General features: G+C 45.6%; 1 protein-coding gene across 1 annotated transcript in view; it reads right to left on the bottom strand.

Annotated features, from left to right (window-relative positions):
- Positions 1 to 17,500, bottom strand: part of LOC135828060 (phosphatidylinositol phosphatase PTPRQ-like) — a 72,107-nt gene that overhangs the window by 22,575 nt on the left and 32,032 nt on the right. Inside the window, exons 10-15 of the mRNA XM_065340493.1 lie at positions 14,353 to 14,625; positions 13,020 to 13,322; positions 9,407 to 9,706; positions 7,745 to 8,038; positions 1,346 to 1,639; positions 543 to 842 (exon numbers count right to left, since the gene is read on the bottom strand). Of these exons, the coding sequence (XP_065196565.1) occupies positions 543 to 842; positions 1,346 to 1,639; positions 7,745 to 8,038; positions 9,407 to 9,706; positions 13,020 to 13,322; positions 14,353 to 14,625 (1,764 nt within the window). The remainder of the gene's footprint in view (positions 1 to 542; positions 843 to 1,345; positions 1,640 to 7,744; positions 8,039 to 9,406; positions 9,707 to 13,019; positions 13,323 to 14,352; positions 14,626 to 17,500) is intronic.

The following is a 17,500-nucleotide window of genomic DNA, read 5'->3' as shown; positions in this document are numbered from 1 at the left end:
CAGGGCTGAAGTGATCTCAGAAGCCAGCGCATGCAGTCAACAGAAGTAACACAAGGCAGTGCAGGGTGCGCTGCGCGCACTTGAGTGAGGTGTAAAACTCAAGGGTGCTTTGCCTGCACAAAAGAAGGGTGCTATGCTCCATACCTGTCAATATTAGTAGTATGGGGCCTGATTCTAAAGACCATCTGGCTTTAACGACCGCTTTTGCTTGCACCGTAGTGTGGTCGCTTTAACCAGGTTTTACTCTACTAATTATCCGGTGTTATTTGCACGTACTAGAGAAGTCGTTACTGTCTCCCGTGCCTGTCACACTATGCATATTAGCAGTGTGTACAATGTAACGTGATGTGCATGCTACACACTTCAGCACATGTATGAATCACACGGGCACTCATTTTTAAACGCAGTACGTTTATCGGGCTGCAACAGACAGAGTCAAAGTAAAGAGGTGTGTATTTCCGGCACGTAATTGCTTGCGTATTTTACGGCATTATTGCTGTGGTTCGTGTTGTATGAGTAGGCTGTCTTTCAATCCAACTTACTTTTAGGCAATCCAGTCTGTGTGATTGTTGTGCTGTTGTTGCCACCACCAGCACTAGTTACTCCATGCACCGTGAACTCATAGTCTTGTTTGTCGGTTAGGTTTCTTAGCACTGTAGTTGAGGCCTTAGCTGACACTGGCAACTTGACGTGACGGTCAGCGGCATTGACTGGCTGATAGCAGACTATGTAGGCAGTGATTGTGCCATGAATATTGGTGAGAGGTGACCAAGACACATTAGCAGTGATGCTGTCAGTGCTGGACTGTAACTTCACATCTACACCAGTTACTTGAGCTGGGACTAAACAACACACAGAAACGCAGGCAAATCGAGTGTACTCCATTTTTCGCTGTCCATTCATTGTCCCAAAGAAGTCGGATGTTTTTCAAACTTTGGTATGGGACATATCACATATGGCACCCCACTGGTATCCCGACTAGAAAAAATTCTGGTAACCAAGTCCGTTATTGTAGAGAAACAAGAAAGAAATTGTTTTTTCCCCATCTACTCCCGTACAAAAAGTCTATCTCTCTGACGTCAAAAATCTGGCCTAGTCTCGCTCAGACTAGGCTGTTTGGGCAAGTTAATGATGACATAATGATGTCAGCAAGTAATAATTGGGTGAAACTTCAAGCGGTTGTAACTAGAGAACGGCTACTCCGATCAACCTGGGACCATCATCATTGGAATCAGTGCATTTTTAGCTACCAGTTGTGAAGCTTTCATTTTAGGGTGAACTTCCCAATTTAACAATCCCACACAACATAGCCATAACAACAGTTGATGTGGGTTCAAATACTTACCGCCTGCCTTCGTTCTCTGCTTCGCTGCTATTCCGTACGGACCATAACCAGCACTAGTTTTAGCTCGCACCGACATACTGTACTCAGTGAAGACACGCAAATTTGAGAGTAAAGTAGACGTTTCCGTAGCCTTCAACTCCGCAGCTCTGACCTGACCTGCATCATCTGTGAATTGTACCTGATAGCCTTGCAGAACACCATTGAGTTGCTGTTGTGTTAGAGTTGACCAGTTGACATAGATAGATGAGCTGGATAACGCCATTGTAGTCTGTATACTAGGACCAGTTAATGGTACTGCAGCAAAGACAACAGTTAGAGGAGCAGAGTATTGCATACAGTCGATGTGCTATGTTTAACGTAAAACACAACCAAGTGGTCAGTCAGCACCTCTAATTTTTACCAGGCCAGACCCCAGTGATCAGTCCAGATTCCAATGACCAGTCCAGACTCCAGTGACCAGTTCAGACCCCAATGACCAGTCCAGACCCCAGCGGTCAGGGCAGATCCCATTGACCAGCCCAGACCCCATTAACCAGTCAGTATGCCTGTTCCAAACTTTGCACAGCAAGTCAACAGGACCAATGAGCAGGGAGCAGGGATGATAACATTGGCGAAAACTGGAATTGACCAGTCTTGTTGCCTATGATTATTATTTTGACAATGAGAATACATGCAGCCTACAGGGTTTTTTTTAAATCTTTTATTCTCACGATGGCCTCTGGCCAATAAGAGAAAAAGAATGAAAGTCTTTGTGTTCCAGTTGATTTACTAGTATTTAAATTGATTTTTATAGTTTACTGCATTCATACATGAGTTTGTTTGATAACAATATGCACAATTATTTTGCCCAAAGCTTTACTACTACAGTCAGTAGATAGTCAACAGGGCACTACTTGAATGTGTTTCTTTCTTTCTTTCTTTCTTTCACTTGAATTTGTTTAGAGCACAGGCAATTCTGCCTTCTCTGGCAATATGTAACTCCTGCTTGAGCAGGTGTAGCGTTGGCACGCTGGTGACTTCAAAGCGTATAGCGTTTAGTGTTTAGAGTATAGCATATCCCCGTACTGTATCCCCGTACATTAGCGTACAGAGTCTGCCTTTGTATCAAAGCTGCTGCTCACGATTCTTTTATAGCCAGTTATTTAATTTAGTTGCCAGTCAGTTAATTAAGTATTCAGGTAATTTCATTGTCAGTGAATTTCGTTGCCAGTACATTTCAATTGCCAATTACAGTGTGTTCACTGAGACCCTTGTGCGTTCTTGCCTCCGAGAGACTGCGGCCCGCTACACAGGTACACCAGAAAGTCGTAATATATACCGTATTTTCCGGAGTATAAGCTACACCCCCTTTTTTTAGCCACAAAATGCATACATCTACCCTGTTTATCACCGTGTGGAAGACTCCAGATATTGTAGAATTTACCAGTGTCACTATTATTAATTTTATCTACTGTGTTTGTTCTATATTTTGTTGGAATTACTGAATCCTTCGTTCTTCCGAGAGCACAGTCAAAGCGTTTACTAGGAGTTAGTTACTAGTACATCACTGATTGTTACAAGCAGTTCACAGGTTACAAAACAGCTGGTGTTGTTTCTAAGTTGGTTATCTCGAATTTGAATTGTCACTTATCTTTGCATTCCTTCTGAAAGTCCGTTCTGCAGCTCTAGTCCGTCCAAGTGTAGGTTCTGCTCTGACAAGGCTTGCATTCACCCTGTGGGTGCTAACACTCTCTGACAGGACATGGTTGAAATTGCTTTGAATTCCTTTCAGCACAGATCTTCGTTTTTCCTTGTTCTTTGAACATCCTTTGGACTTCTACTTTCGAATTATTTCACTGTTTGAATTATTTTCTGACTTTTCTTGATTTTCCGTTTTTTGTGCACTGCGTGCCAGAGCAGTGTAGCTTGTACAGTGCTGCACCCATAGTCCAAGGGCCCATTTGAAATTTCTCACTTTTACTTGGCACATGTTTGCTAACATGGATTTTATGATCATTCCTGGATGGTTTTTGCCTCCTGAACACAATGGCATAGGTTTCGATTGCCGAATTGTGTCCGAACATGGTGAAAAACATCAAAATAGAAAAAGGCTGTTATTACCATGGCAACCTAACTAGAATTGCTCCTATATCCATTTTTACTGACATGTATATGGCCAAGTAGCACCTCATTTTGCTCAGAATAAGCAGTAGATACAGTACGGCGACAAGTACTGTACTTTTACAGTGTCAAAACAAAATTTCCAAAGTGCAGTGAAACTTGGCTATTGGACATGTACATGTATTATTACATGTCGCGTCGAATGTTAGCATTGAGGTACGTGTACATGCATGTGCGGCTAGCAGGTACATGAGACTATTTACAGGCATGCATTATTATCAGACTGCAAACACGAGAGAAGCGTCAGACGGTTCGGTGTTACACTTCAACTGAGAGAATAGGTATTGTAACCCACTGAGTACTAACAGGAGAAGAAAAAGGTGGTAGGAAACTGTCAGAGTCTAAGGAAAGAAGTGCTATAGGACAGTTGCAACCTGAACTAATTTACTCGAAGTACGTGGAGATAATACGATAGATCTCGCAGCAATGTAAGAAGGAAAACACTATTAATTTTGTATGCGATGGCAGTGCTGTAACGAAAAATGATGAAAATGAAAATACCAAAATCCTTTGCATACTAGTAGATATTAAACAGTCCAAACATTGGCTAGCTTGTCACTATACTTAAATGCTTTGAAAAGACTTCAAGGCTGCAGTTGGACAACGCTCACAGGTGAATAGCTGCAGTTTAAAAAGCTGATCCATCCCAACATTGTGATGCGAATACTTTCACTTCCATGTGTTTCACTTTAACTGAAGTTGTTCTTCCGTCTGAGCTTTGGAAACTCTGCGCCATACAGCTGAGCCCATCTCTACTCCGCCACCTACACCATCACTATTGGCTCTGCTGTCAGGGACAATTCTTTAGCCACTAGTACATGAGGTATTATATGAACTTGTTTTCCCTCTTCACCGCCGCTCTTGAATCGCATCAACTACGTGCCGTGATCAGTTCAGGAGAGACAAGCCATGACATTGGACATCGGACTCTTTCTTGCAGTTAGTGTTTTATAAGTATAACTGTAGTTTCACACTGCCTAGGCCCAGCCATCAAATTCTGTGACAAGGAAATTATTCTTCTACTGCTGGTGTTGCATATTGGGATAGGTTACCTCCAGGTACTCGGATTTCGTTTTTGTAACACTCCACACCACATAGCTACTCCCTCTCACTGCAGCATGGCACTCCTAAGGCAGTTGTCCTAGAGCTGTTGAGCTGGTAAATAGGCTTTTTTTTGTGCAAATGGTAGCTGATCACCACGGTCGGTGTGTTCAAATCATGGTACTAACACTAGCCGCTCTTGTAGATTCGAATCAAATGCTCGTCCACTGTAACACCTCCTGTGCAGCAGTACTCACAAAGTAAATGCCTTCATTCCAGCCCGATGAAGTTAGCCAGGTCTGAAACTTTCCACGGTTGTAGATTAGTCCTATGAATAGTTACAACTGGCTTGGCAAGCTATGATGACTTTCCCCTGCTTTACACACATAATTGTTGTGCTGCTCCTTGTTGGAATCATGCTTACTTTTCCGGGGAGCCAAGATGACATTGTAATGAAGGTTCTGCTGAATTTAGCATCGATCCATTCGTGGACGTTCCGACAGCAAAAGCGCCAGCGAGTCCATGCAAAACTTCGAAGAAAGTGTCCAAACGAGGTAACACATTTCTGGTATGTCACAACTACACTACTTGATGCTCAATCTTTCCAACTCTCGCACAAAATCTGTGTACGCGTCGGTTCGCATCCTGTGTATGTACGGTGTTACTATAGCTCCTGGCACATAAAAGGGTAAAAACTCCCAGGTCCAGTCAATATAGTACTGAGAAAGTCTTGAAAATGCTTGAATATAGCCGATGAGAACTTAGTTTTTCGGCAATTTTGTATTCCTATCGAGGGTGATTTCGGGACCTTTGGACGCGATTGGACACACCATACTTGGCCAAGATACTCTTGAAGACATTATCTATCAAATAACACCGAAAAATCCTTGTTAGCCAACATGTGTCAAGGCATGTATTTTAGAGGTCGATTTTTTGAATTGGCCCCAGTACTACCACAGGCACAGGAACCATCCCGAGTTAAAGTTGCACACTCTGGTTTATGTACTCTTGATGCACGTGATCTACACATTCTTTTCGTTTGGAGCGCTGGAGAGTGGAGTGCACTAGTGACACGTAACTGTGCGTATTTTGTTTTTGTTTTTGTTTTTACTAGCAAACACAGCCCTACTAATAATCAGGGAAAGATGACAACCGAAGTGACACTGGACAACAAGACAAAATGAAGTAGGGGCGATGTGCCGATGTGGCGGGCGAGGCTCATCCGACCGGAGGTCTTGGAATCATAGCCTACGACCAGGCATCGATAGGAATGCAGCTAGCGAGGGAGGGAGATTAAGTGAGAATGTGCACCAGTGTCTTCATGTTGTTGGTTGTTGTCGTTGTTGTGTTCGGAAAGAGATCCTTGTTTCGTTAAGTTATGGTTTTCGAGTGACATAAGTGAGATCCAAAGTCTGACAGAGTCAGTCCAATCACCGTCAATTTGATTAACACACACACGCACACGCACACGCACACACACACACACACACACACACACAAACACGTCACACCATGCATCATTCGTTGTAACTAATAATTTCATACCCATAGGCAATCCTCAGACAACTGATAATGTCGCAGTAATGTAGTTAGTGTGTGTTAGCATCCACCGATCACACTGCCATGTTTGCATCTGCCGCGCACCGCTACATCAGTGCATTGCGCACTGCACTCACACTGCCAGCGCATGGATTCGGGCGCGCTTAGCCTGACGTCGTACAACTGCTTCCTTTGAACTTTCTCTTTCTTTCTTGCTGCTGGCTTCATTTCAAAGTCTAATTAGTGGTGACTTTTAGCTTGTGCCAGCATCAAATTTTCACGCTCCATCCCTCCCATCTTATCATCTTCCTAATGGTACTAGGGAACATTTAGCTCTATCGCTCCTAACTGGTGACTTGCTTCGCTAGTCACGAGCCAGTTGTTGCCAATTGCATTGGCTTTGCCTTGCAACCCCATTGTGGCACAAGGTAGGTTTATTGCGGCTCCTCGCGAGCCAGTTGCTGCCAGTGGCCTGGCATTGCTTTCCAGCTCTTCGAGCTTTTGCATTACAAGACCAGTTACTCGAAGCACCACACTATCTCCAAAACAATTCCTTATTGCCTTGGGCTGAGCCGGTATGAGTGTGTGAGGGATATGGTGCTAATGGATGAACAGCCAAGATCCGATTACACACAGTAATGTTACAGAGGCAGCCATGTGTATAGGCAAGAGTGAGGAGTTTCACACGTACCGTAAAGTCGCGGATAAAAGCCGGGTTTGCATACAAGCACATCGCGGATAGAAGCCTGAAAATCAAACGGGTCAAATGCATATAAGCCTGTCGCGAGTAGAAGCCTGGCTTCTATGCAAGCGCGGATCGGGTAGGTCAAGAGTGCATGCGCTATGTACGGTGCATAGTAAAACTGCCGCCATACCGGTAGTCAGTGGTAGATCTATGTGCATACAAGCCTGGCAAAAATATCAGTGGTGCATATAAGCATGGTTTGCATACAAGCCTGGTTTGCATTAAAGCCTGATGCAGAAAGCGGCTTATATGCTTATAAGCCCGGCTTTTATCCGCGATTTTACGGTAGATCCAGCGGGCCAAGCGAGAGGTATTAGATTTAGGTCACAGTGTAGGGAGACACACACAAGATCATTGCACCCGAAACAATGCGCGCTTTAAGTCTGTAACCCCGGATTTGGAGGGTTCTTTGTGGTGTGTGGTCTATGCAAGAAGATCACGGCTTTGATCTACTGATCCCCAGTGTGGCCCAGACAAGCAATGTCATCTCGGAACCGGGAACCTGTATAAACCGGCACCTCCTGCCCTAAAGGCGACTCTAACCGGTGGCCCCGGATCGAAAATCCAAAGCCCACAAGTGAGATGAGCGTCACAATCGCCCGTTGACTCCACTTATAACGAAGTCGCATATAGCTAATTTCGTGATATAGCGAACATTTGTCCATGTCCCTGTTCGAACGCACACAAAAATGGACCGTTAATAGCCAGCTGCTTTCGTTTATAACGAACAAACTCTTGTAGGGCTGCATGTAAACCAAGTGCACTCGTACTGTCATTGGCCACTTGCCAGTCAAGGTGCATTTCTCTTATAACGAACTTTGGCTATAAAGAAGTTGTCTGAACTAATTCTCCTGCACAATCGTGTTCATCAGCAGTCGGCTGCACTCCACTTGAACTCCCCGGTGTAGACTCACCATTCTCTTGTGTTTGTATTGCTGATGCTGCTCCATACGGACCATGGCCTGGAGTGGTCTTGGCACTCACTGATATATTGTACAGCGTGTGTGCTGTGAGATTAGTCAGAACAACTGATGTCACGTTAGCCTTCAACTCCTGCTTTTCTGACTGACCAGCAGCGTTTGTCCACTGGACCCGGTAGCCCTGGAGAACACCATTCAGTTCCTGTTGTGCTAGCGTTGACCAGTTGACATGGATAGTTGAGCTGGATAGAGCAATCACGGACTCTATGCTAGGACCGGTTGATGGCACTGCAGCAAACACAACAATACACATGGACTAACATTGAGTGCTGTATCTTTTTTGTCTCCAAGAAGACTTTTTTCTATAAAAGAGGTGATTTCGAGAATTCGTGTACGAGGTAGGTGTAGCTGAGTTGTTCCACTTACTTGGACTGCTCAGCATTACCATATACATATCAGAGTTCTAGCCGAAGGTGGATAGGGGGCACAGCCCCCCCCCCCCCCACTCTGTTTGTGTCCCCCCCCCCCCCCCGTGAAAAAGTGCCATCCCCCTCCCCTACTCATTTTCCGAAAATGCAGTCGAAAGTCAGTACTAGAGAGTTCATAAAGGCACATTTGTCTGGGGTGAAGTCAGGTGTTCGCCCCGTACATTGCATTTCGCATTGCAGTTCGACCGTTATTTTGAAAATGGGAGAATGGGTTACGGGGTAACTGTTCCCCCCCCCCCCCCCTACTATGTTGACCTGGCTAGAACTCTGCACATAATACTGTGCTATAGCCACCAGGTATAAGGGTACGAGAACAGCCCATCAAACGCCAGCAGTTTTTTTTCATCGTCAGATGTCACTGGTGCCTGCCAAGACGGGAATGTAGCAGCCACTGCTGCCGACACATCTGCTAAAGTTCACATAAATTAACAACAGTGGCACTAACTGGTTTCTTCGAAGCAAAACTCACAACTCCTTGGCCATTGTTTTCGAGCATGGCCCAGGTGAAACAACAAAGGAGGATGGAACTGGCAGACTCATGTCTCGAAAGCAGAAAGTAATAATAATACTGTATCAGTGGTTACTTTGGTTGGGGCATCTATCCTAATTTGCACAAGTACATTGTAACATTTGAAATTCTCACTGCAAAATACCACATGCTGGTGGAGAATGGTAATGTTAGTAGAAACTCAGTCGCCACACATCCATCAATGACCTGACATCGCACTTTGGAACCCTATTGATATCATGCACACTTTGGAACCCTATTGACATCATGCACACTTTGGAACCCTATTGACATTATGCACACTTTGGAACCCTATTGACATCATGTACACTTTGGAACCCTATTGATATCATGCACACGTTGGAACCCTATTGACATCATGCACACTTTGGAACCCTATTGACATCATGTACACTTTGGAACCCTATTGATATCATGCACACTTTGGAACCCTATTGACATTATGCACACTTTGGAACCCTATTGACATCATGTACACTTTGGAACCCTATTGATATCATGCACACGTTGGAACCCTATTGACATCATGCACACTTTGGAACCCTATTGACATCATGCACACTTTGGAACCCTATTGACATCATGTACACTTTGGAGCCCTATTGACATGCACACTTCGAAGGTCGATTCCTAACTTACTGGATTCTGCGGTGGTAACTAAAATGGACGTGGAGGCAGGGCCAACTCCAGCCGACGTTTTAGCTGATATAGAGATATTGTAATCCGTGTATGCTTGAAGAGTGTTCAGCGTTGTACTGGTGACAGTTCCAAACACCACCTGTTTGGGCAAGGTCTTGGCAATGGGAGAGGTGGCGCTGACATTGATCACGTACTGTGTAATAATACCATTCTGATCAATAGGTGGGGGTGGACTCCAAGTGAGGGCAATCTCGTGGACAGTGCTGGTGCCACTCAGGGACTGAGGGGCTGAGCTGGGCCCTGTAGCACACACACACAGAACAACAGGGGTGAAGAGTGTGTGATGTGCATATACTGCTTGACAATGACATTTTTTTAAATGTTCACGGTTCGGGTGAGACTTGGCTAGAGGCCGAGTTTTCCCCATCCGTAGGAACGCCACCGCCCCTCAAGGATGAATGCCAATGCCATAGTATCTCTTACACACAATCAGCACATAGAGAACAGCAAAGCAGGGTGTGCTTTTCTGGGTGTCTTTCTATGTCGGAAGAAATTGATATTAGGGACCTTTCGCACCACGCGTACGGATACGAAACGAATGCTGATTCGTCACCTGGGTTCGAGGATTCGTCAGAGTCGCCGCGGAGAGCTCATTTTCACGAATGGAAGCCTCTTCTTTCGTGGCACGCTCCGAATCCGTCAGGTACACATTTTTTTGCAAGGTACACATTTTTTGCCAGGTACACATTTTTTCCCTTGATTCCATGATCCATGCACGTGTGCGCGAACACACCCGTACGCCAAGCTACCGGCCGTATTCGTAGTTGCCATGCACATTTGCATTACGACTTGCGAAACCTGAATCCTGTTTTCAACGAAACGATTACGAGCCGAATCAAACTTTCGTTTCGCATTCGATTCGTAGCAAATGCGAAAGGTCCCTATTGTTTGTAGAACAGCACCTCTTCAGTGGCATTGTTGTCCTCTCACATACTCAAAACAAACACTAGTACAAAGGTTAGGTATTGATTGAGTGCATCGTTGTAGGCATTCACAGGCACGGGAATTCCTTCAAGTTGTCAGCACAGTCTAACCGTGCAGGGGGGGGGGGGGGATCACAACAGTGGAGCATTGGTTCTCAACAGCCTGACGTCCTCCAACAACAGAGAAAATGTGCTCAAAGGGTAAGGGATCGGGCTACTTCATTTCACTTTATGTATAAAACTGCGCTTTCAAATGAAGTCTAGCCATTCATTGTTCTCAACCTTCACTGATGAGACCTATTATTATTATTATTATTATTATTATACGCATTCCCGCGTTGAAGTGTAGCAGCAGTATGCTGCGTCCACAGCTTCGCTTATGCAGAATGGCTTGGGTGAGAGGAGAGGGGAGAGAAAGCAACAAGGCAACCAACATCTATGAAATTGGTCACAATAACATGAAGAGAACCAACCTACATATGCATGATTGCACAAGAATGGAGACGACCAAATTTAATGGCTATAATCATTGTGCCACAAAACCGGTACACAGGAGATCTGACGACAATGTAACGAAACATAAAACTCAGTTACTCAATACAGGTTCCACTAAATTACAAGAGAACAGCGCTACAACGTTAGAATTGCCGCTAAATTATCGTAAGTGTAGAGAACGAGTCATATACAAATGAAAACCATGAACAGACTGTCCCGAAGTTATTTTGGGAACAAATAATACATGACTGTACTTGCTGATACTGACGCTGACGGAACACGAATTTGAGTTGAATACTCACGAAGTCTTGTACATGCACATCATTATGCGCCGGTGTTGTGGAGTAAGCAGGTACGTCAGTCACCAATCCGGCTTCAGCTCCACGCTCGCTTCAGCAGAATGTTGCCCGCGTTTGCTTTGCCTCCACACGGAGAGACGACCAGCGCAGAGTCCCGCAGCTCCGTGGCCGTAAGGTCTTGATATTCGCCGTTAGCGCCGTCAAGTCTCAGTCCACCTCTCACACCAAGCCGCCCTATAAAAATCTTTCTCTCTCCATTGGAGTGCTCCCCAGTTGCGCGAGGAGACTAGAGAAATTCCTCCGGTGAGCGAGGAAGAATGAGACCTATAGTGATCAAAAAAGCGCTGCATGGAGGACATTCTATTTGTCAGTACCGTATTTTTCGGAGTATAGTGCGCATTTTTGTATAACGCGCACCCCCAAATCTTCATTGGGGGTGCACACTTCAATCTTCATTGAAGTACATGCATTTCATATTCGGAGCATAGTGCGCACCTGTAATTTAGGGCCTAAAATAGCACATCTAAAGTGCGCACTATACTCCGGAAAATACGGCATCTTCAATTTGGAGTCATGTTGCTGGTGTGATGCGGCTGAGAGCGCATGTGCTGGAGGGTGGATTTATTGCTTCACAGAGAAAATGTGATGACCGTATTTCCCTGAATATAAGTCACACCTTTTTACACTAATATTCGAGGGTAAAAGGGGGGGGGGGGGGCGGTGCGACGTACAATCGAGCATGACTTACTACTGAAGTCAAAAATATCAAATGAATATTGCTCAAACCTGAAAATGGGGGTGCCACTTATAATTGAGTGCCACTTATAATTGAAACTCGGATGTTGAGCCATAAATAAATGTAGAAGAGAAAAGGACATATGGATAAGGCTGTCGGTTAGCGCTACGGAGATGTGTTGAAGCTAGGTGACAGGACGTCGAATGTTTCAGTACTCTGTCAGTTTTGTGCCTAGTTATTGCACTTTCTGACTGTATATAGTATCATGTTACAGTGATGGAGAGTTACTCTTAACTCGTATCCATATGTCCTTTTCTCTTCTACACTTATAATTGAGTGCGACTTATAATTGAGTGCCACTTATAGTCGAGTGCGACTTATAATCGGGAACATACGGTACTTTATTCCGGCTCCACATACCCCCCCCCCTCTCTTTAGGACCCATACTGAACAGTGCACCGAGAACCTGTCAGAATCGTGACCACTCAGTCTGATCCTGGTTGTGGTGGTTACATTTCTCAAGTTCTGTTGCCCCTACAACTGTAATCAACACAAGTACACGGTACAGTGAAACCTGTCTAAGACGACCGCTCGAGGGACCTTCAAAATGTGGTCTCTGTTACCAGGTGGTCTCCTTATCCAGGGTCATTTGACTGGAAATGGCATCCCTTGATCCTGGCTGCAGTGGACTCCTGGGACAGGTGGTCGGCCTTTTGCGAGCAGTCGCCTTGACAGGTTTTACTGTGCAGTGTGTTGCACTTACTGGCTGTTTTGTTTTTATTTACTGTAGAGGCAGAAAATTTCGTCGGTCAATAATTTCGTCCAACTCCAAAAAAAAGGAGTTCGTCCGGTTGAAAATTTCGTCCATGGGTCATAAGAGTGTATAGAAAAGCTGGACAAATCGATATTCGTCCTACATTTAATTTAGTCCGAAAGCTCCTTGGACGGAAAAGACGAAATTAAATTCCAGACGAATATTTCTGCTTATACAGTATAGTCGTTCAAGCAAATAGGCAATGGGGCCTTCTCACAAGGAGACGACTTAGAAGAAGAGAGGGCGGAAAGATAATGGGGAGGGGAGAAACAACTTTTAAACTTACTGGCTGTTTGTGTTGTAATACCTACAGTAGTATTAGCACCAGCTCGGGCTTCAATGTTGGTGACCCATACGCTTATCTGGTATGTTGTGAACTCCTCAAGACCGGGATATGTCTGAGGTGCTGCTGTAGCGCTGCAGATAGTCTTGGTATTGAGTGCTAATGTCCAATTGAGACCGGTGGTTGGTATTCCATCCAGAGAGATGCAGTATTGATTAACTGTCCAGTTTGTTGTGATTGTTGGCACAATGCTTACTGAGATGTCGTTTGCAGTAGACGTCACCACCACGGCTGGTCGGTCGGGAACTGCACAAATCGGTGGATTTGACAAGCGCAGCACACAGGGCCGTACAGACATACAGATGAAGATGGAAATGTGTACATTGCTGCTGGTCGTGATAGGTATAGGCAGCTTGGTTGTCTGTGCTCTAGTAGTTAGTTTTCTCTGTTCTTTTTTTATGCTGCTGCCTTATGCACACATGGCGCCCCAACGACCAGAATGTCTATGGGTTATACAATATACATGCATACGTACATACATACCGGTAATGTACATTGTACATTGCATGAAGGGGTGAGTAGCAGGCAGGCATGGTGCCAGTACTGGCCATCTAGCCATCTAGCCATCCAGGCAAGTTCCCTACAAAAGCTAACAGCAGGCAGCAACGGACACATGCACTTTGATCTCTGGCCACTCATGACGGCAGCAGTGAGTCAAATCAAGAGCTACGGTCACTACGGTATTGACCGTACTACTCTTTGCCTCAGATACCCCCCCCCCCCCCCCGGGAATCAATAAGTTGCACTGATTTGGTTCTAAACTATGGACATTTCCAGGGGAGGTCCAGGGAGACGGAGTAGCTCACAGGGGAGGTCCAGGGAGACGGAGTAGCTCACAGGGGAGGTCCAGGGAGACGGAGTAGCTCAGATGGTTGACCATACCACCCTAAATACCTTCCGACACTCCTGCAAATAGCCACGAAAGACTAATGCCATAAAGACACTCGGCCGTGGGCTGGAGGCTCATCAGTTGCACACTCTTGTTTATCTACTCTTGATAGAATCCACAGTATGCAGACGTGTGCATCGCTTCCTCAGAATACTGTAAAAAAAAAATTTTTTTTTGAATAACGAAGTGTTTAAAATCTAACGAGTTAAATCTGTCGCTAAAATAGAAAACTTTATGCAGAAATTGATGTTTATACAGTTGCTAGGGAGCCTTGAGAATGAGTGAGTTACATTTGGTACGCGTAAACCGGACAATTGTAGGAAATCGTTAGAATTGCGCCTCGTTAGAATAATAGCTTTTACAGTAGAGTGTATCCCGAGATCTCACCTGCATCTAATGTTTTGACTTGAATTGTTGCTGCGGGGCCGGTAAGGCCGCCATATCCAATAGCAGCAACACTAACTTGATGTACAGTATTGGGCTGATAGGCAGTTAGTTGAATATTCAGACGCGTGGTGTTCAACAGCCTGCCATCGCTGCTATTCACCCGGTATCCAGTGATGGGGCCATTACGATGGAACACGTCCAATTCAGTCCAGAACAAGCTGAACGAAGTGGTAGTTACGTTCACCACATTTAGAACAGGGGCCGCTGATGGTGCTGATGTGTGTGCAGGTGCGCAGTTTGTAGTTTGCAAGCAGCAGAGAAACACAACACAAACATGACAAGTGCTCAGAATACTCCAGAGGATCTATGCAAAACAGCCACCTCCCCCCTCTCCCCCCCCCCCCCCCCTGCCCGAACCCCACTTCAATTGCTCCCTCAGCACTATTTCCAAAGGAGACATTTACTTCTCGAAGCAATGTATAATTACCAGTGCCGTCAACCGGGAAACCATCATGATCTGGAAACGTTTGCGATTTCTGTGACGTGTGATAGCGCATAGGTAAACCGGCACAGAGTGCAGTAAAAGTAAAGTAAAGTCAATTATCGTGTCCGTTCCCGAAGGGAACTCAGAGTGCAGTACTGTAATCAAACAGTCACACAGTCAGTCTGTTCAAACAGCCACACAGTTAGTTGTTCAAACAGTCATACCGTCAGTCTGTACAAAGTGAAGCAGCGGTGGTCAAGGTCCTACACGGCAAGTTTAAAATATAACAACCACGTAATGACAAGCAAGGAGAGTTGCAAGTTCTTTACCTGACCGGTTTCTGTGACATGAGTCACTTCATCAGAGGAATACCGTCAGTCTGTTCAAACAGTCATACCGTCAGTCTGTTCAAACAGTCATACAGTGCAGTACTGTAATCAAATAGTCACGCAGTCAGTGTCCGTAACATACCCTACGTGATACACCTGTAGCCTTGTGTGCTCTACTATGTGCAATGTACATGGATCTGTACCGCGTTACTAGTACCCTTCTGCATGGCCATGGCTGCATGCACCACCATACCCTAGAGATAGTATTATGTACAGGTTTCCATTTGGACACTACTACTATGCCTAACCTCAGCTCAAGCTTTCTTGCCGTAATCCTGTGCTTGAAGCTCTAAACTTACAACATTGAGCCGGAAGTAAGTTTGTCTTGTTCATGACAATGGCTTTAATAGCACAAATGGCTTTGTTTTGCTCGCAAATCACGACCTAAATGCGTGCAAACGTCTCACTGGTTTACAGTATCTGTTTGAAGTCATGCTCATGTTCAGAACGGTTCTAGCCAAAGTGTGTGTGGGGGGGGGGGGGGGGGGAGGAGGAAAGGGGGAGGAGGGGAGGGCACAGCCCCCCCCCCCCTACTCTGATTGCGCCCATCCTTACTCTGATTGCCCCCCCCCCCCCCTACTCTGATCACCCCCCCCCCCCTCCTCTGATCACGCCCCCCCCCCCCCCCCACCGCCCTACTATGATAGTGCACCACCCTACTAATTTTTCGATTCTTGTGTTTTTCAGTCGACACTGCGAAAATGTGGCCACAAATCGATTGTTCTGGGGAACCGTGCCTCCGTACATTCAGGGCTCACCACGACCATACAGAATTCAAAAAGTGTCGACCACCATTTTGAAAACATGGCGATGCCGCCAAGGCCAGAGCTTGTGCAGTCATAGCGGCTACGCACCCGAGTTCATGCTCATTGATGTACAGCGATGTACAGTCTAGTCGTAAAATACCGGTATTTTACGACTCCCTGGTCTACTCTGTACAGCGAAGGGCCAGTGCCGAAGCGAATCTTGTTGTTTGATGTCGGGAAAGACACGCGGAGAAGACGTCCTTTCTCCAAGCCATCTTGGTCATTTTTCTCAATCCGCTGCTGGGTGTCGACCAAGATATGTCCGTGAGGTACTGGTGAACTTGAGTCCTGGCATCTACAAGAATTTGCCGCGCCTAGCTAACCAATGTTGTCAGGACAGTTGAACATCGATTATCCGACCACCTCTGGGCAGACAACTGTCAGGCGGTGTTCAGATAAGGCAAATGTTCCGGATAAGAAAACACCCTGTAAATACATGTACATGTACATTGTAAATAGAATAGAGTGCTACTTTTCAAAATTTTCGTATTTTTTGAATGGCTCACTACATGCACAGTGCGTACTCTACGGCACGTGCGCCCAAAAAAACTGTTACGGATAATCGAATGGTCGGATAGTCGATGTGCGGATAATCGATGTACAACTGTAGAACTCAGCGTTTCCTGATCGCGACTCGGCACACTCTTTTCTGTTTGGCCTCGCAGCTTTCACGCTGCGAGTGGGGAGTTTCCTGGCCACAAATGAATCCCTTAGTCATGACCATGATGAGAGGTGACTGGTATGATCCCTGACTGGCATGAGTCATTAGCTTGAGTCAACACGAAGGTAAACTCTTCACGTGGAACGCTTGCTGTCTCCTCCGTCCTTTCTTGTTGCACTTGCAGATATGCGCACGGCTGCCAGTTTTTGTTGGTGCGCGCAGCGACGCAGGGCCGACCTTGATGTCTTCAAAAAAGTAGAACAGCGGTTCTCCTTGGCCGATTCTCACCATCGATAGCTCATTTTCAAGGTCTTGGAATTCTCTATCGGTTTACCGTCCCCGATTTTTAATTTTCTCTTCATTCACTTGTTCGCACGCCTTCGCGTTTGAGTGATTTCACCATCCGATCTCAGCCAAACGAAGGCCAAATCGAAAAATTCGAGACGGTAACCCTCCAAAGACACACCTTCTGAACACGAAATCCACCATGGCCTAATGTCTAAAACCAACGAATACAGCCAAGCTCCACTCGGAAAACACCCCACAATTGCAAGAAACAGCCCGTTTTGCCGTGCTCTGATTGGTCAAATCCAAATGACCGTTATTGACGCTTTGTATGGTCGTGGTGAGCCCTGACATTGCATTTGTTGTTTCAAGACACTAGTTAAAAATATTGGAGGGACTGTTTGTTTTCCCTATCCTCACCCTCCAACCCTCCCCCTCTGCCCTGCACAATGTTCTTGGCTAGAACCCTGAAGTTGTGCGGCTTGGCTAGATAGTTGTGGTGCGTGGATCTTCTAGCTGGACC

This window comes from Sycon ciliatum, chromosome 12, assembly GCF_964019385.1.
Source record: "Sycon ciliatum chromosome 12, ocSycCili1.1, whole genome shotgun sequence".
Taxonomy (NCBI): domain Eukaryota; kingdom Metazoa; phylum Porifera; class Calcarea; order Leucosolenida; family Sycettidae; genus Sycon; species Sycon ciliatum.
This window is presented reverse-complemented; position numbering and strand designations above follow the sequence as displayed.